Raw genomic sequence first — 20,966 nt, forward strand, 5'->3', positions numbered from 1 at the left:
CTGCGATGTTTAAACGCTTATGACAAGGCGTGTAAAAAAAAAATAATTTTACGAACTTGTTGGTCTCACCGCATTTTGTATTTGTTTAATCGGATGCTCCAACTTTCTTCTCTTATCAGCAACTCGATGAAACGTTATCAGCAAGTTTTGCTCGACTCAGAACTGAATTTCGACCCTAACCGTTCACAAAACTGGAGTTTAGACCTCAATTTGGACGACGAAACAAACTATATTTTTTCTTCTAATTTTGGTTTGATAGATCATTGCTTTAAACGTGAACTTAACATAGTTGAGAGCGATGAATCCATTGAGCCATTTAAGATTAAATCCAGCATTGTTGGAGACGTTATAATTAAACTAAAAACGATTATTCCGGTAAGTATGACTGGAATTTTTCGCCCAGATGACATCTCTTCGTATTCCATAGATTTGTATGACGTATACACTTTATTTTTTCAGTGGGAAAAGATGAAAACGTTCCATAAATCAAAATCTAACCAATTACAGGACAACGCTTCTGAGACGAAAAATAAACCTTGGTATAGTTATTTGGAATTTTTGTTCGACTTGCAAAACGCATCACTTTTTCAAATAGTGCCTCTGCACTTAAAATACAAGTGTTCCATTTATAGGGATTTTTTGCAAATGTTGAAAACACGATTTGAAGAGGTGTATCGTAACATCAACCCTTTTGTGGAGTACGAAAAATTACTGACTACTTGGACGAACAACTTCGAAGACCTTTTTTTGCAACAGAAAATCGGTTGGTATGCGATCGACATCAACGAACATGAGGGTTTTTCACTAGCATTGAACTATTGTGCGGAAAACAAAGCTGAACTGGACAAAATAATGGTGAAGCCCGCATCTAGAGGAAAAATACGTAAATTCGAGCGACTTAGCGAGGAAAAAAAAATAGAAATCATTAAAAAAGCATCTGAGTATATGCGAAACGTGGTACAACAAGAATATGTAATAAATTGCTTGATAAATCTACTTTCCAAAAACTTACAATACGCACGGCAGCGAGAGTTAGCTCATTACAACGGCAATATCGACCCTTCTTGGGATCAAATCGATGCGGAATCAGACAGTTTGCCGAACTCGGACTATTCCGAAGTTGAATCTGACGATTCAGAGGAATTGTATTACTCCGACGAGGACAACGCTGCCGCTGAAGAAATGAAAGATTTGACAGAGCCGAAAAAAAAAAAGAAGATTCCGCTCGGTCCTGATGGTAATCCGATTCCGTACTGGCTGTATAAGCTGCACGGTTTGAATCAATCATATAAATGTGAGATTTGCGGGGATCATACATATTATGGTCAGGCGGTGTTTGCGTCGCATTACAACGGATGGCGTCACCAGTACGGGTTGTCTTGTTTGAAAATCCCGGCAACAGCAGAGTTCAATAATATTTCCAAAATTGACGACGCGCTTGAGCTTTATAAAACATTAGTAGCAAAGCAGTCGCAAAACCTTTTCAACCCGATTGAAGATGTCGAGATCGAAGACGAGTTGGGAAACGTCATGACGTACCAGACATACTTAGACCTGAAAAACAACAACTTGTTGTAATTGTAATAAAGTGAGATAATTATGTATGGATGGCAACGATAGATTCTTTCTACATCAGTGACAAAAATTTTCGTATGACGAATAGTGTGAAATAGAGTTTATAAAGGCTAAAAACGACTGGACAGCTACAACTGTGTGATCGAAGTATTTTTAGATAAGTTATGTTATGCCGCAAATTTATTTAATTATTGAAAATTTATTGTATTGTCAAAATGGCACTAAACCTCAGAATAGTTAAAAGACTTGCTTCTGGCATTCTTAAATGCGGTAAAAAAAGAGTTGTCCTCAACCCAGATTGCGGAACTCAGTTTAAGGACGTCACTACCCGTGCCGGAGTCCGAAAGCTAATTAAGAAGCATTTAATTGTTCGAAAGAGCATCAAATCTCAATCTCGTGCTCGATGTAGACTTTACCGCGATGCTAAGTCTAAGGGACGACACATGGGTCTCGGTAAACGACGAGGTACTAAGAACGCCAGATGGAACCAAAAACGTTCTTGGATTGTCAGACAACGAGTTTTCAGAAGACTACTCCGAAAATTACGCGAAAAAAAGAAGATTGACAACACTTCCTACCACGCTTTCTACATGAGAACCAAGGGTAACCAGTTCAAGAACAAACGTGTTCTTATTGAAGCCATCTGGAACGCCAAGAACACCCTTCTTAAGCAACAAGCTATCAAACAACAATGTGAGGCTAAGATTAACAAGGCTCGTCTGAAGAAAGAACGTGCAGAAGCAAGAAAAAATGAGCTTATCCATGCAATTTAAATTAGTCGCATTAAATTTTCGATAATTTAGTTAATTATAAGTATTTATAGCGTAACCGTTTATTTAATGTTGTAAATGCATTTTTTAAACTGTGAAGACGAATTTTTTGTCTGCATGCATTTGTGATGTATTTTGTTTAGCGATATTTTATTAAATATTCTCTATAGTAGCAAATTTAAAATTCCCTGAAACGAGCTTTTACACCCATGGGTAACATTTTTTCGGAAGTTTTTAAGGCCGTCTCTTTCCGGTTTATAATTTTGTTGATTTTCGGAGCCGCAGTGATTATCATTGGTATTTCATTAGTGGCCTATAGTATATTCCATTACGAGTCGACAAAAAACAACCAATTCAACGAACGACGGCAAGCAGACAACAAGCATAAACGTTTAAAACAACGAAAAAGAGAACTAAAAACAAATTATGCAATTAATGTTCTCGAAGCTCAAACCGAGCAGAAGAGAATAGAGCTTGAACTAATGGAGCAAGAAGAAGAAAGACTCAGAAATGAGAGAGAAGCACACAATATCCCAATGCAAAACGCAATGAATGGCAACCCAGACAATTACACCCCCAATTACTATTCAAACCAATACCCTCCACAACAAGAACAATTTTACGAGCAACCTGATTACAATGCTCCGCCAGGCATACCACCCATGCAAGATAATAATTACCCATATCAGAACCAAGTTTATAACCACCCTGTTTACAACGGTGAACAACCGGTAAACAACTATATGCCAAATCAAGGATATTCGCAAAATAACTTTCAACAAACCCCTAATAACAAGCCACACCACCATTGAGCGGACTTTAAATTGAAGTAATCACTAAATTAAAAAGGAACGGATCCGTAAGTCGTTAAACTGATCATAATATTTTTTACTCACTGTTTTTTACTTATTAAAAGTGTTTTTATGTTTTGAGAAACTTTACAGGTTTTACTGTAACATCCAAATTAAGTAAAGAAAATAGAGACTATTCGTTTAATCAGAAATGATAGTTCAAATTTGCATTTCAAATTGACTGTTATCATCAATTATTAACTTGCACTGTGGAAACGTTTCCAGGTCAGCATTAATTTTTTTTAGAAACTCGATAAAATCTGTAATATAAGCTTTGTTTTCTATCAATTTCATTGAAATTATCTGGTCGAAAGTCGATTTAATCTGCACAACCAAAGAGATGTTGACAGAAATCGTTCGCGACAACTTGTCTTGCACATTCGCGAACGAGTTCCACAACAGTTCTTTCTCGAGTAACGGCAGCAAAATATATTCCTCAAGTGGAGTTCGTAGCCAATATAAAAGTATTTCATTTTTGATTAAATTCAAGATAAATCTGGAGCCGTCTTGTTTGCTGGCTGGGGAATGTCCGTCAGGTGACTGCTCCTCTGCTTTTTGGTTAGTGGCTTTTAAATAATTGGCGGTGCTAGATTGCAATACGTTCAAACTAGAAAGCTTGGACGCTATTTTAAAGAGGTTCGTAGTGTTATTGCACATTTGACCGACATCGTCGTTTTGAGATATATCTTTATATATTGTGTCAATCAACTCGTGTGAGTCGAGGTGCGCTGAATAGTCGTTATCTGTCTTTTCATTAGTTCCGTTATTGGCAGAAAATAACGTTAAGCTCTCAGTCATGGTTTTTATTCTGTTTTCAAATAATTCTTGGATCGTTTTGTGCCACTTGAACTGGAGATATATAATGTAACACAAATCGGCTTCTATATTTTGTAAATCAGCGAGAAACTCGATGTTAAAAGTAGATTCGTTCAAAAACTTGGCCATTTTAAAGATGAAGTCTTGGATACTGCTGCTGATTTTCGATATTGTTGGTACGAAGTGCTCTAGCCAAGTGTAGATTGGCCTGTTTGCAAGGTTGGTTTGTAAATGTGTGTAGATAAAATTTTTAACTGGAACTGAGAAATCGGCGCGAATAACGTTAATCAGGTCGTTTTGAGACACTGAACGAGATATGATAATGTTTTGAGAACTGCAAAGTCGATTTATCTTTGAAATCGTGTTGACCCTTCGAATAGACGAACTTTCGACTAACGACAGGTCTGAACCATTAGACCTTACATAGAGTGAAGTGTCGTTAGAGTCGGGATAAGAACTGGACATCGACGAATCGCTGTCTTCAGGCACGTTATTGTTAATTCCGTAAAACGCGTTGTCGCCTATGATATCTTTAAAGGACAATGACTGGTTTTTGTCTTGCATTTGTAAATTTTCATACTTACTCACTGGAGACTTGGACTGTGTGATTTGCACGATGTCAGAACCGAGAAAAAGGCGGTTACTAAACATCCAATTAGCGCTTAAAGAAGAATACAATGGGTTCGAAGTTTCTAAACTGCAAATAAACTCTTGAACATTTAAAAGTAAGTAAGAACTTGTAAATTGATAAAAAAGCTGGCAGATTTTTTCGATTAACAGCGAGTAATTTTCTTTATCAAACTTTTTCGAGCTGAAAAAAGTCAGCTCTTTTTCAGCGTTAGTCGCGTGCGTCTTTGCCTCTGCAAGATTTATGAAGATTTGGTCAATCTTGGTCCAGAGCCCGTCAATGAATTTGGTGAGGTCTTCGTAGTGGATGTAACTAATCATGCGTTCTCCATTCTCAGATAATTTGTAATTAACGTTTAAAATGTGTTCGCTTGCGTTTTTTTCCGGAACAATCAAGCCAGCTTGCAATGAGATCAAGGGCAAAGACAACTTAGCCATGTCTTCTATTGCTTGCACTGCGACCTTCATCGCAGCATTGCGAGAAGGAGCAGTAAAAATGAAAATGCTTATCAATGTAGAGACCAATATACCTGCAAGACGCCCTGCTGTTCCTAAAAACTGGTTGTAAATTATATTTTGATCAACTGGAGATGGAAACAGTAAATACACACTGGTGCTGATGCAATAAGATGTGAATAATCTAGGTTCTGGAAAGTTAAAGTACACCCAATTCCAAAATATCAAACAAAGCAAAATGGTGAAAATGTAATAAATGATTTGTCGAAAGTCCCGATTAGCCTCTCCGTCAAGCAAAAACAAATTAATTGGTAAAGTAAAAGAAAAAACAACGGATGACGCGATTACCACTGCCAAGAGCGTGTTCTGAGTTTTTAAGTGCGTGGCCCCTCTGTAAAATTCAATAGTTGAAGCTGCAACATAGGTGAAATACGAAGCAGCATCGCCGAGCAAAGTAACTACGTTGTTATAATAAAGCACTGGTGTCGTAAGTAAATATATTAATACAACAACCAAACCATGCCGGTTTTTTTCATAAGTTAAAGGAATAAATTGAAGAAACCACTTAAAGAATCTTGCAAAACGATTTTGCGGCTTTTTTGTAGTGTCGTTGACAGGGACTGTGTAACTAGACAAACTCTGAATGTCTTCATACGACTGTCTGTAAACACGAAGGTCATAGTTATCCTTGCTAGCTTCGAATATCTTACTTTTCTTCTGATCTTTTTCAGTGAATTTTCTACTCATAAGCCAAATTTTGGTTTAATTTTCTGTGAGTCAAATATGTGTAATTAAGTTGGGAAAACTGCGACTTGACCATATAGTCAAAAAACCATACGAGACTTATTTATATGAAAAGAATCTCGCAAAATTTATAGCTTCATTTGCTTTCAAAGAAACATTCATTTAATAATTTAGAATTATTTTTTATATTATCAGCGACTCGAATTCCGAAGCGGAAAACAAAATATTTTTTAGATTAAAATAAAATTTAAAAAAGTCGTAAGTGATCAAAGAAATATTGTACACAAAAAAGATAATTGTCAAGTCGGCCATTTTACAAGTTGGGGATACCAACAAATTTGGTTAGATAAAAAGCAAATTTTTGATGTGTCCTAATGAAGGACCAACGAGTAATTTAATCGTCACTAACGTCTCGAAAAATTTTGTCAGTTTAAAGTTATTGAATTACATCCAATGGATGAATGAAAAACTCGGATCTAAAGTGCATTTTTGCAGCAATAATTATTGTAGCGATTTCTCGTGTAGTAATCTTTTAACATTAGACAAGTCCTGGAAAACTAGCCGAAATTTCGACGACGGATTCGAGTTTTGCATCATCGAATTGAGTTTGCCGATTTTAGTTAAATTTATTGAATTCACAACTGGTGGATTGTATGATTTGCCGGAAAATATTTCGATATATATTGGCCGTCGAGTTGAGGAGTTACACTACTTTACTCTGATGCAGAAACTGTCAAGTCAGACTCAAAGCGAAATAAAAGTTGAAACTAACTACACAATCAGTTGTTCATACCCTTTAGACCCTATTGTGAAAACTCGTGTGTACGAAATTATTCAAACTTGTTTCAATTGGGATGAAGTCTGCACATATTCTAGCTATTCTCCAAATAAAACGACTTTATTTAGCATCAATTACCCTGAGGGAATGATCCGTAGGAATAACTTTGTAATGATTAAACTACACAGGTGTGGTGAGATTTCTAATCTCAAAGTTTACGGTAACTTTATCGGAACTTTTCCGCTTTTGCTTCGTTATAAAAGAATTAAAAGTAGCGACGAACTCGAAAATTACGCAAACGTTCGTTTAGGAGCGTGCGTAATCTATGCATCTGAAAATCGCAGGAATGCACAATGCATTTTATCGCCGTTGTGCGACGAACTCGAAAAGCCAACTAACGATAACTACTGGAAATCCATGAGAACTACAAAAGAAACATTTTGTTTTGAGCAACAAAATCAAGTTGATGTTTGTTCGTTTATTCGATCGTGTCCTTATTTGGTTATAAAATTGGGTTTCGTCGTTTCACTACAAGAGATATCGCTCTCCTTTCGAGACATTCAGGGAGATATTCCTTTGCGCATCGAAATATATGCCGGTGAAGTCGATCTCAATGAATTAATGTGCTGCGATGAAACAAACGTAGGTTCGGATTATTCTTTTTTATCTTCGCTTAGTTTCCTAGGTTATTTTGACAGAACTTGCATTCTCGCCGGTCAAGACAACAAAGTCAGTCTCTTTAGACCCAATAGTTGTGCCAATGTGATTTTACTCCGATTGATTCCGCACGGAGGATTGCGATCGCTTTCCGTGTACGGACAGGCTTTATAAATTGAATGCGTGTATATCATTCCAAAGTTTCGATCTGGAAACATTTGTATGTTAAGATATTTAAACACGTTTTAAGTTAAGTAATGTAATTCGTATTTTTTATTAAATAGCGCTGTTTATTTTCAGTTAACGACTATTTGAGCGTTTCTATTATATTGCAGTATTGGTCGCTTTTATCTTCGAGAACATTCATTCTACTACAAAGATAATTTACTTTTTCATTGAGCTGAGCGTAATAGATCTTTAATTTGTGATTAGCTTTCAAATATTCGTTTAGTTGATTCGACAATGACTCGTAACAATTTATTATTTCGACGATCAGACTATTGGCTGCTTTAAAATTTTTTTCGCACGTGCAATGGTTTTTATTGTTCTGTTCCATCCATTGATCATAGGTATTTTCCTCATCCTGAAATTTAAAAGAATGATCATGATCTTGTTCAAATTCCTTATTATCCATTAACGGTTTAGGATCATTTAAATCACAGTATGATTCTCGTTTTCCACAGCTACTATTAGTGGTAGAACCATTTGTAAACTGATTTTCACTCATATTTTGCGATGTGCATAATATTGAGTCATTGCTAGACATTATTCTTTCTGAATACAGTGAAGCAGTCCCTTCTGAAAAATCGTGGCCGGAATCTTTTAAGTTGATTTTATGATTAAAATTTTTGTAGTTGTCTTTCGACTTAGCTAGAGTTTCTGAATACGTCTTAACCAGGTTTTTATTTTGTCGTTCTACTTGCTGTGAATGCATGGTTTTCGACAATGTGTAGGATATAGATTTGTTAAGCTTATTCATGTAGTCTACAATAAAACGGTTTTTATTTTTCTTTTTGATTTGATTGAAAGTATCTAGAGTAGCCATCACGTTAGTAAATTTTTTTATATGTTAGGTTAAAAAATGGGAACAATATATAGTGATCCCGTAGATTTTTTGTGATTAAATTTGATCACGAGATATTTAAGTATCAAAATGAAAATTAATCGGTTTGATTTTTTTACAACTTTTAAATGACACACGAAATATTGACGATTGCGCTTGGACAATGTGGAAATCAAATAATTAGTGATTACTGGGCAAAATACCTTACTTTCTTAAACATAAATGCGGACGGTACACTAGATGCAGAAAACAATAAAGAAGATTACAAGAGTTGCCGGTATGAAGTTGGCCTAATGGAAGTGGGTGAAAACCGATACAGACCGAGATCGCTGATGTTTGATCTGGAATCAAGAGTAATTTCAAGTATTTTGAACGGTCCAAACGCAGAGTTTTACGATCCGAAGTCCATATGGATGGGCACTGAGGGCGCTGGAGCTGGAAACAATTGGGCTGTAGGTTATGAGCAAGGTCAGAAAAATTTGGAAACACTATCAAATATGATTGACACTGAATTAGAAATGTGTAATTCTGCTCAGGCCATTACGATTTGTCACTCGATAAGTGGAGGAACTGGTAGTGGGATGGGATCCGTATTGCTGGAACTTTTGAGGATGAAATACCCCAAAATTTTACTGCAAACCTACAGCGTCGCTCCAAACACCGAATGCGGAACCTCAGACGTTGTAGTTCAGCCTTATAACACCGTCCTAACTCTTGACAGGCTGGTTCATTGTGCCGACGCGGTGCATTTGATACAAAACGAGTGTCTCGACAATATATCGTCCGACTCAAAGACGAAAAAAATGAAACCAGTAAACGCTCAAAATGAAATAATAGTTAACTCAATGATTGGTTTGTTAAACTCAGTATTGTTTCCTTCATATATGGACTTCACTCTGGTTGAAATTCTTAGTCCATTAATACCAGTTCAAAAGACGCATTTTCTGCTTGACTCTTTTATATCGATGGATCCCTTTAATCTGAAAGCTAACAAATCGGAGAGGTTTATAGCAAACTCAAGTAAACTTGAACTAATAACACGAAGTTTTTTTTCTAACAATTACATAAGCTGTTTAAATAAAAGCGAAGGCCTGTACATAGCTTTGAACATGATATATCACGGGGCTTTGCACCCGTCTATCATAATCGAATGTTTAGAAAACGTTAAAGAGCGTCAGCAACTGTTATTTACCGAGTGGACAGTTAAAGATATCGAATATGTCATAGCAGCAAAAACACCAGCCTTGTTTAGTGACAAATCTTGTCTCTCAATTGCAAATCACACTTCAATAAAATCCACGTTTATAAAGTACCATAAGGATTTTAAACAAATGATAAGTAGAAGAGCTTTTATCGAGTCGTTTTACCGCAGTAAATTATTTGATAATATGAATGAATTTGAAAGAGTTGAAGATACGCTATTAAAGTTAATAAAAGAATATTCAATTTGCGACGAAATGAATTATATTAACATATAAACAAATAATTTAAAATAAAGTCAACGGCAAGAGCAAAGCCGTACTATTCATAATGTTTTCGCTTTGGGCATGACTCCTGCTGATCTTGTGACGTCTGATGTCGTTTTTTAGAAGATTTAGGTTGTTGGTCGTCTAAAATTTCTTCTTTGCATTCCTTAACCTGTTGGTTATCTTCTTTCAATTGTTCTTGTAAAGATCGAATGGATCTCTGCATATGTGGTAGATAACCTTCGTTATTGAACCACTCTGCTGGAGTGTTTTTATTGACCTTGCCATTCTTGTCAAGCAAACCTTTAGAGATGTATTCTTTCTTGAGACTTGAAACAGGGCCAAATCCCCATTTAGCGGAGTAGTGGTCTTTGGGCATCAAGTTTCGTTTAATCACGGCAACTACTCCGTGATCTACACTGCACATCGTGCTGGTAGACATTTTGGCAATTCCAATGGCAATTGCTTCACCCTTAGTTGTCATCATAACAACTTCCGTATTCACTTCAATTCCGTTTTCAAAACGAAGTAATCCTGGAATCATAAGCTGAGCTCCGTAAGTAATTGCGTTTACAGCAGTGTCTTTGACAACAAGTCGGGGGAGGTGAAGCAACAGCGTCTCGTATGGCATGATAATTTTACGCAAGTAACTTTCATCTTTGGTCGATTCGTAGTATTTTTTGGCGTCCATAACGTCATACAAATTAACTAAATTAGTATCTTCAGTTAAGGTTCCGGACCTGACCCTTCGCAGTTCAGCCATATGAGCTCCGCAACCTAACAACATACCAATATGGACGCACAAAGTTCTAATATATGTACCAGCTTCACAGCTAACCCAGAACAAAGCAATTCCATTTGCTTCATCGTATTCGATCAATTTAGACTCGTATATTGTTCTAACACGAAGTTGACGTTTGACAGCGGACAATAATGGAGGACGTTGAAATAAAGCTCCAGTAAGGGTTTCAAACGCTTTTGTTATTGCAGCTAAGCCACTAGGTTTGTTGTGGAATTTTATGATTCCAACGTACTCTTTACCTACAGATTGTTGCATTTTCACTAAACGAGTAGCTCTATTTATGCACACAAGCAAACAGCCAGTTACTTTAGGATCGAGTGTTCCTGAATGACCGGTTTTTTCACAATTCAAAATTCGTTTTACCCACGAAACAACCTCGTGAGAAGAAGGGTTTGCTGGTTTGTCTAGATTTATTACTCCAGAATCAATGTATTCAGTTATGGGGCGTTTAAGTGGCGAAGACCCGTAAGCTAGTGGCGTGTAATGCCCAGTTCTTACGTTCAAATCTCCATAATTCTTTAATAGTAAAGGCCAGTTGGAAGTATCAATGGCTTTAATTTCTTTGGTAGGTTCAATACATTCCATAGTTATTAGTAGGCTAACAAAGTTTCGTGTTAAACATCAGAAACCTAATAAGCTATTTTTTATATTATTTTTTTTTCTAATTTGTAACAAAATTTGTATAAAGGCAGTGCAGCATATACTAATATATTTTAATTTACGTAATTTTTTTTTTGGAAAAATCTTTTCATTCTGTACATTAAAACGTAAGAGCTCAGCACAATGATGACCATCTGAATCATTGTAGCCAGCCCAACTCGGTTAGATAAGTTCTTTGTGGCGATGTTCAATTCATCAACAAATTTTTCGTTGTATTGATGATCTGCCACAAGCTTTTTCATTTTCGTCTGTAAAACTTTCATCATTGACTCGCTGGATTGAACGTCATGCGCAGTAGCAATGTCTTCTTGGTTCATTTCAAAGTCGCCTAAATCCACACTTAAGTGCCATTTAGTGCTGTTCTGGTTAAACCACTTTGAACTGGGGCATTCAATGCAAATTTTGTGTGCTCCCTCAGATTTTGTCAAGTAAGTTTCTTTTGCGTAGTTAACTACGTGTGGGATATTGGTGTTAAGAACAAGAAATTCTTTAGGGTCGTATATGCGTAAACTGCAAACAATACCTGGATTGTCGTAAGTTCCATACGAAACTGTAATTGGAAGCACGTTAGCTGTGTTTTCTATAAAACATTTAGATTTTCCCTCTTTGACCAAAAAGTAAGGGTACCGTGATTCATCTTTTGCCAAAACTATAACGCTTACGAATGTTAACAGTTCGAAAAAATTCATCGCGATAATTTTTTGTGCAAATTTGTAAACGTAGTCAAGTTAAAGTATTTAAAAATTTAATCTTTTATTTTAATATTACAAATTAAAACGTTTGGTTTAATGTTAAAAATTAGATAAATCGTTATATTATTTATTAAGCGTCATTCACACAGTTTGGGTCAAAAGTGGGAATATCATGCTTGATCCTTCTGTGTAGATTGTTTAATTTTTCGAAATGTTGCATAGCTTCGGGTACGGTCAAATAAAGCTGGTTAGACGCGTCGTCCCGATCTCGTAGCGTGACGCACTGTTTGTTTTGCTCTCTTTCACCGATCACAGCAATATAATTGTACATTTGCATTTGACCGTCTCTGATTTTTTTGTTTAGTGTAGCTGCCGCTGTATTTAGCTCGGCTGCGTATCCGTTTTGAATTAACAATTTATACAAATATTTCGAAAATGGCAGAGTTGCGGCTGAGATTGGGCAGATATAGATTTGTCTTGGACTGAGCCAGAAAGGCAATTTTCCACCGTAGTGTTCGAGCAAAATCGCTATCATACGTTCTACACTTCCAAGAATGGCACGGTGAATTATCACCGGCCTGGCATGGTTGTTTCTAAGTGGTCTTTCCAAAGTGTAAGCATTGATGTCGTTGTCATCAACGCTCTTGTCGGTGGTAATTTCACATTCTGGCTCCTCGTCAACAGTGGCATTGCCACTTGAGGTGATGTACTGTAAATTGAAGCGGATTGGAAGTTGGAAATCCAATTGAATGGTACCGCATTGATGTTCACGACCAAGAGCGTCAAATAATATTATATCGATCTTGGGACCGTAGAATGCACCGTCTCCCTTGTTGAGCTGCCACGGAATTGAACACTCATTTAAGGAACGCTTTAACTGCTCTTCTGCTGTGTGCCAGAGCTCCAGACTACCAAGAGCTTTTTTAGGGCGAGTGGCTAAGAACAGCTTGAAGTTGAAACCGAAAACTTTGTAAATGTAGAACAGAAAATCTAATGCACTCGAAACTTCTTCGTGAATTTGTTCAAACACACAAAATATGTGCGCATCGTCCTGCTGGAAGCGACGTACTCTGGTCAGCCCACTGAGCGAACCTGAAAGCTCGTTTCGGTGTAAGACACCAAAGTCGGCCAATCTCAACGGCAATTGTTTGTAACTAGGATTTAAGTGCTTGAAGATGCAACAATGGGAAGGACAGTTCATCGGTTTCAAGGCCCAATCTTTGCCTTCTATGTTGGTAATGAACATATTCTCTTTATATGCTTGCCAGTGCCCAGACACCTTAAACAGATCTGACGAAAAGATATTGGGCGTGTGAACTTCTTGAAAACCACGCAATATGTACTCTTCACGCATGAAGTTGCACAGCTTGTTGTACAAAATAGTTCCGTGGTTTGTCCAAAACGTACAACCTGGCGAGTACACTGGCTCAAAGAAGAAGTAGTTTAATTTGTTACCCAAGACACGATGGTCTCGGGTTTTTAATTGTTTGATTCTTTCCTTGTACTCCTTTAGCAATGTAGTGTTGGGGAAAGCAATACCGTAAACTCTGTAAAGTCTGTCACCTTTGCTATCTCCCAGCCAGTAAACTGCAGAATGACTTTCTACACTAAACGCTTTGAACATACTTAGCGACGGTACGTGTGGACCGAGACACAAATCAACAAACGGACCACAGCGATACACAGAAGTCATACTCTTTATTTTACTGTCGATCAAAGCCAACTTAAACGGGTTGGCTTTGAACAGCTCCAAAGCTTCATCTTTAGTTACTTCTAAATATTCGAACGGAGCTTTGGATTTCATAACACTTTGAGCCACAGTTTCTATCTGTTTGTAATGACTTTCATTAACTACAAGGTCATCGCCAATGTAGAAATCATAATAAAAACCATCCTTCAACGCAGGCCCGATTGTCACGTGACATCCAAAAACCTGTTCAACACACAACCCTAGCAAATGGGCAGCACCGTGGTTGAACGCGTGACGGGCTTCTTCATCGTCATAAGTCAAAAACTCAACGCGGCAACTTTTGTAGATGGGTTTTTTCAAATCCCACAAAAATGAGTAATCTTTTTCGTCATATTCGTCGTCGCTTTCTTCGATGGATTCTCGATTAAGCATTTTTTTTGCTTCATCTACGTCAATAAAAACTAAGCGAGCAAGTAGCACGTCTTTCAATTTGTGTTCGTTTACAATGTCCATTGGAGTAATTGATCCTGCTTTGACTGTTTTTGAATACTCATTCTTAAAAGTTACAACTATTTCTGTGGTTTCGAGCTCACGAGCGTCAGCCTTGGCTTTCAACTCTTCAAACAATTTCAATCTTTCTTTAATGAATGGAGCAGACCCGCCGGAGTGAACCTCAAACGGTCCCCCAATTTTAACACCAGGGGTTAATGTAGGGATAGTTCCTTTATAGGCTCTAGATGACATAATCTTAAAAAAGTTAATTATCAATAAATTTTTTAGTATATATATAAAAATTATATGTTTTTTATTACGCAGCTGCAAATTGATGCATTCTAGTATTACTCTTCCCGGCAGTTTGACCAAGCCTATTGATTGCAAGCCAATCAATAGAATTGACAACGGCATGCTGTCTATTTCTTTCGAAACAGACGGAGTCCAACTCCTCGAAAACATTATTAACTCAGTATTCTTGAACCACGATATTTTCGGAGACGATAAGCTGCGGTTGATCAGTTTACTTTTCAAAATTTTCAAAAATATTTTAAACGAGCCCTGGAACGAAAAATACCGAAGAATTAACATATGCAAACCAGCTGTAGCGCGGCTAGTATCACTATCAAGCAGTATTTTTGACTTTTTTTTTTTTTTAGGGTTCAAAAATGAAATTGACAAACTTTATTTGCAAGACGCGAAGATCGCGCTGATAGCCCATTCTTACAGCCGAATTACTGAATTCAAAGATTACATCACAAACTCTAAATCGGCAGAGTTTGATTTTTACAATCACCACGTCAACTCCATCGCTCATACAAGCAGCAACGCAAAAAAACTAAAAAATGAAACCTATATCGTTGGTTACAGACTGCTTTATGAGTCTTTGGTCAAGATACGAGAAAATATTTCGAAGTATGTTGATATTGACTTATGCTATCGATACACCCAAATCGACGTGGTCTCTTCCGCAAATGTACAGCTTCAACCACAAAATTCCATCAAGATAGACGTCCCTGATGATTTAAGTAGCGAGTCGTTTGAAAAATCGTACGATGACCTTAACCAGGATAAAAATTTCGTCGACATTTTTAAATATAATTATCTGAAACTTCTTCGATGCCCCATTTTCCCTTGTGTCCACGTTAAAATAATAGAAACCAACTATAGCTTTATTACGTTTATCTTGAAACCGTCGGATACTACTAAATATCTTTACAACGTTACTAGAGGGTTTTTTGAAAGTAACAGTCTAAAAGATCAAAAATTTACGCTAATCACAGGTATAGATAAAATACGAGAATGCAATAAAACAACACTTTACAGCGCAGTAAGTTATGTATCTTATATCATTATAGGGTTTTTTTCCTTCTTTAAACGCGATAATACAATTCGCTGTTGACATCGGCATCGATTTTATTTTTAAAAAGCACTAATTAGCTTAGGCCACATTGAACAGTAAGTGATTGTTTATTTTTCCACATACTTCTTCGTGGAAAGACATTATAAGCGAACTAGAAGGCTCTAACGGACTCCACGCATAAAGTTGCGCATCCGAGCAAGCTTGCTTCGCGTTCACGTGGTGAGCGCCGTAACATCTTCCTTCTTCACCGCCAAAACACGAAAAAATTGGAGTTAAAAATGTGGGAAAACGGCCTTTTGTAATAGTTAAATTTTTTTCTGATATAAGTGCGGTTGGGTTGTAGTAAAAACCATTTGTCAAAGCTTTTAACAGTTTTTTGTCGCAACTTTGCTCGCGATAAAAATAAAAAACATCTTCGAAATGCTGTCGTATGGTTCTCCACTCAAATGTAGTGGGCTGATCAATATTCCAGATACAGGCACCTTTTCCTGTCCATTCAATCATCAGACCTTCAAACAGGTTTGGATAATGGTTAAGAAAATTAACTATCAAGCCCCATCCTGGCTTATCAAAAAAAATTCCGTAAACCTTAAAATCAGGATTCTGATCAATTAATTTTTTCTTCAATGTTTCGACCTCAAAATAATATTCTGGACTGTACATAGATTGAACCTCATTCATTAAAGGCACTACCACTACGTTAGCCTCTAGCTCAACGAACTTGTTAAAGCACTTGCCATTGATGTCTTTGACACTAAATGGGTAACAGTAAAGCGCAACAAATTTTTTTTCAGCACTCGATTTTACACTCATCTCTAAAATAGCAGATGCGTGCGTTGGTTCGTTAATTTCTGTTGGGATTTCAAAGTACCGTTCATGACTGAACGTCAAAGCATCCACTAAAAAGGATAACAAAAAAAATGGAACACTCGATATGAACATTTGAAAAAAATATTGATCGTCAACAAACGTGTTATAAATATATTTAGCCGTCTAATTATTCTTCAGCTTCTTCGTACTCGTAGCGGTCTTTTGCAAACACATATCTGTACCATAATACTAAGCAAACTATTGTAACAAACAGAATGCTTAGAGTAACCGCATAGGGGGTTTTGTTTTTCAAAACGTGATTGTAAAACTGAACAATAGTTGGGCTTACCGAGCTCGGCAACATAATTTCAGTTATGACGTTTTGTTTCCAAACCTGAACAACGTTGTGCGTTTTATTACTTACCTTGTACTTATCATTGGACAATGCCATCGTATTTGTAAACAAGTTTACTAATACATCAGATTGGGATGATAGCAAATCTTGAATTTTCTTAATTTTATCTGTTTTCACGTTCAGCACATCTATATCTTTTGAAAATCCAGTCCCGAAGTTATCATCTAGACCGATCCTGCACGCGGTTTGCTCAGAAGCGCCTCCGCACAGCAACTTGAAATTTTCTTTGTTTAAATTAGGCGCAATGTTTTTTACAATTTCCATAAGTTGTTGACGCATAGCTCTCATAGTTTGGAAACTGAAGTTGTTAAGCAACTCGTCCTTTTTCTCTGTATTAAGTATATTTAAATATTTGAATTCACTTGGGGCTTTTCTTCCTAATTCCTTCATAACAAGTTCGTTATTATGAATGAAAGCCACTGTTGTTTTATTTTTTTTTTCTTTTGAGAAAGACTTTGGGAAACCATAAATCTTAAAGATGCTGTCAAATTCCAACGACAGTGCATTAATATAAGAATACCATGGATTACTAGGTTTGTAATTACTCACAGCAATGCTGATTTTTCCATCCAAATCATATTGGTTTTCCAAAACGCTACGAAGCTCTTTACGCTTCCCGTAAAACGGAATAACTGTAGAATAAATGTTTTTTTCTATCCAGCTCAAAATGTTCGGCAGGCTTGTCAATTTTACAGGTAGGACCGCTGGCGTATCAAATGCACTGTGCATATATAGGAACGGAGCTTCAATGTTTTTGACCGGCAGAGTATTGACAGTTTCCTTGTCATTAATGTTGACACGAACAAACTTAACTCTCCCAATAAGTGCTTCGGAAAGATATTTCAGCATAACATTTAAATCTTTGGTAGACGATGATATTGGACTCAAAACAGCATAAAAGTACGAAGAAGCGAATTCTTCAGGGTAGTCAAACCGTTTTCCATATTTCAGAATAGGAAAAATCTCGTTGATCAACGTAGATTTGTTTATTACTGCTTCAATCAGACCCAAATCTTTGCTCAATATTGTAGAATCTTCATTAAGGTTCTTATTTGTTTGGTCGTAAATTTTTCGAGATTCCGAGTTTTTGAGTATTTTGTAGGCTTCTTGCAGTGTGTTGAATTGATCGTAGCATGTTTTGTCACATTCTGCGCGTTTGTCCGGATGCATTTTCTGACTCAACTTTCTGTACGCGTGTTTTATCTCATTGCCAGATGCTGTGATCGGCACTTGCAAAACTTCGTACGGATCAAAATTGATGTTTACACCTTTTGAGTAATTGTAATAATTAGTTATCTGCTGGTACTTCATGTACGAAATGATGCAAGTTAGCAAAAAAAATACTAATCCTATTAAATTTGAATAAAACCTCCTTTTAACAGGTTGTTCATTAGGTTGTGTATTTTCCCGCGCATTGGCATCGTTTTGCGTTCTCCTTAAACGACTGTTGCTCATTTTGAAAATAAATTACTGAAGTAGCAGTACTAACTGGACAACCACAAACTTTTTTTATCTTAAATCTTAACGGGATCAACACTATAAAATGCGTAATTGGTTGGTTAAATCGAATTTATAATGCAAAATAATATTAACGATATTTATTATTGAGACAAAAAACAAAATAGGGGAGCATAAGCGATTATCGTGTCTAAAAGAACTGTTTTAGTTGTTTCTCGACTTGTGAGCAAGTTTTTTACGCAGCGAATTTTCTGCTCGTTTATTAATAATCATAGATCTACATTTCGCTAACAGTTTTTCGAACTCTGGCATCAACAACGGGGACGTCGAACTTATTTTCTCCTGCAATAAAGCCAGAATCGAGTTGCCCGCAAAGGCAACGATTTGTTTTCTATGCGCATTTTTTATTTTCGGCAGTTCAGCCACCCAAGTAGCAACACTCGGGTTTGAGAACGACTTAAACTCCTCAATGTCAAACAGGGACAAAATGGACTTCTGGATATGAGATGAGTCGATAGTTTGGATCGTAGTAACCAGCAAAGCTACTATAATAAGTTTTTCTAACAAAAGTGTGTTTACGTGCTCCTCGCTCGAATCGCCAGCTTCTATTTCACTGTCTGGAAAAAAATCTATATCAATTGAATGCAGCTGCACAAAAATAGAGTGAAACGCTAGTATGATACGCACAAATTCTTTTTCCAAAAATTTTATGTTTGACTTTATGATGTCAGCATAGCTTTCCAAAGACAAAATATATGTTTGGTTGGCATGACGAGTCGACGAGAAGCGCTCCTTGACACTTTCTGTTTGTCGAACAAAGTTCTTACTATCAGACAGAGCAGCGAAAACAAGCTTTACATCACTTGATTCGAGGTCTAAAACGTTATCGTCTTCTGACGAAACAGCGTCTTGACCTTCAGTTTCAAGATTTTCGTACAGTTGCTCGAGCTTTGCCGCGTAGTTTTTGTTTTCTAATATGTTACTTTGTTTTTCAGAGTCCGACGACACTTCTTCAGCCTCAACAACGTACAATAAGTCTGCATTATTATCAATCATTTATTCATAAGCCGTAATGCAATTTTCAACCTTTAACAAATTTTTGGGCTTCCTAGCCAAAATAATTTCTAAAAAAAATAAATATGCAACCGCAAACTCGAGATCTAATTTAATATTTCTGTAAATTAATAATATTAATATTTCCGATAAATAACCAACAAGAAAATGTCGGCCAGTAATTCATCGTACTGGCTTATTTGGCTTTTGAAAAAAAACTTTCGTGAATGCTACAAATTTCTCAACGATTGTGAAAAACCGAAGCCAAAAGGTATGTTTTTTTTTTTAAATACTCGTGTTTAGAACTCATTAAAATGGTTGCGGTTTGTCTTTTTGGAATTTTCCTGTTAGGTACAATAGCCAGCACAATAAAGCTTATATTTATTCCAATGAACAACGTTATTATGGGCAGTGGCAGAAGATAAACATTGAACCGACACATTCCACAATAATGTGATCTAAAAATTAAAAATCCTACAACACATCAACGTCTGAAGCACTCATATTGAAATCATTTTCCGCAGGTTCAAACGTATTATGAGAAAAAGGTGTTATCTTTTGTTCTAGCATATACTTAATTTTATATTTCCGTTTTCTTCGGCCGCCTCTGCGTACGCGATTTTGCACTGGATTGATGTGCAGTGCTTTGACTTTTTTCGGCACGAAAGGCGTGGTCAACGTTGCTAGTCTGTGCTGAATTTGATCGTTAATGCTCGAGAAATAACTGTGGTCTGTTTTACTGGTATGGAAGTCGCATTTTAACGCCAGGGCCAACTTTCCTGCGAGACTTCTAACGGCTTTTGGGCGCTCTTCTATGCTCAAGCACTGAACAGATTCGTGGTAGTACAACGCACCAAACCCTTGGTCTGGTTTTCCACGCTCGTTCCTGACGGGGTATGAAATGTTTTCGATACTAGACAGTGCGAAAGGCTTATTTCCCAACACTTTCAGCGCGGAGCCTGTTGCTTCAACCAAGTTCTTGCATGAACCTGCCGCGAACAACATAGTAGCTAAGATTTCACTGGGCATAAAAATTACAGCAGTTTTGTAAAGCAATTCACTGTAATGCTGGATTTCTTCTCTAACACTGTGAAAACGACTTATGTTGGCGTCTATCTCTTGGATAAGGAGTTTCGTGTTTTCTAGCGATTTTCGAGCTAATTCCGGGTTTATTTGCGTTCGGAAAAAGAAGGTGATCTTCATATAGTTGTGCTGGTCGGTTTTCTCGCGCAAGCTCAACTCGAGTTCGTGAATATCAAAGTTTTTGTCGGCATGTTCTAACACAATTTTGTAGAAATCGTAAGAATATTGGAACACGTCTTTGAACGTCTCTTTGGGTAGTGAAAAATGGTCAATGAAGGCTTCAAAATCTGCGTCTAACTTTCTAGCCACATGATGCAACTCTTTGATCAGCTTGTCAATTTTTTTCGTCGTGTAAGTCACGTCGTTGACTTCCTCCTCACTGTCTGAGCCCGAAGAGTCTGGTTTGGCGTCACTATCAACAGAGTCGACGAACAAAGATTCGTTTACAGCTTCCAAGTTTTCAGCTTCTTGCATTCATAACGCGACGCCAACGAGGCTATCTCAAATATTTAGTTTGGCAAAGTAACTAAATCTTAATAAGTTAAATAATATTTATATCAGAAAATTATTTATTGGTTTCGTCAAAATTAATTAATTTGGGCGGTCTGATTGTTTCAGAAGCCGAAGAAGTGTTTAAACACATAT

At 36.9% G+C, this 20,966-nt stretch overlaps 2 protein-coding genes and 1 pseudogene across 2 annotated transcripts; all 3 read right to left on the bottom strand.

Moving 5' to 3' along the window:
• Positions 1–9,858: 9,858 nt before the first annotated feature.
• On the bottom strand, positions 9,859–11,213 carry LOC142597881 (uncharacterized). Its single transcript, XM_075734898.1, has one exon. It carries the CDS (start codon positions 11,188–11,190, stop codon positions 9,859–9,861), a length of 1,332 nt encoding a protein of 443 aa, XP_075591013.1. The 5' UTR covers positions 11,191–11,213.
• Positions 11,214–12,002: 789 nt separating this feature from the next.
• Positions 12,003–13,311, bottom strand: LOC142597882 (threonine--tRNA ligase 1, cytoplasmic pseudogene; annotated as a pseudogene).
• A 3,188-nt stretch (positions 13,312–16,499) lies between these two features.
• LOC142597911 (uncharacterized) lies at positions 16,500–18,182 on the bottom strand. Its single transcript, XM_075734923.1, has 2 exons — positions 16,737–18,182; positions 16,500–16,706 (listed from the first exon to the last, which is right to left on the bottom strand). The coding sequence occupies exons 1-2, from the start codon at positions 18,180–18,182 to the stop codon at positions 16,500–16,502; spliced, it is 1,653 nt and encodes a 550-aa protein (XP_075591038.1).
• Between the last annotated feature and the right edge of the window lie 2,784 nt (positions 18,183–20,966).

Source organism: Dermatophagoides farinae, unplaced genomic scaffold, assembly GCF_024713945.1.
Source record: "Dermatophagoides farinae isolate YC_2012a unplaced genomic scaffold, ASM2471394v1 contig1, whole genome shotgun sequence".
Classification (NCBI taxonomy): Eukaryota; Metazoa; Arthropoda; class Arachnida; order Sarcoptiformes; family Pyroglyphidae; genus Dermatophagoides; species Dermatophagoides farinae.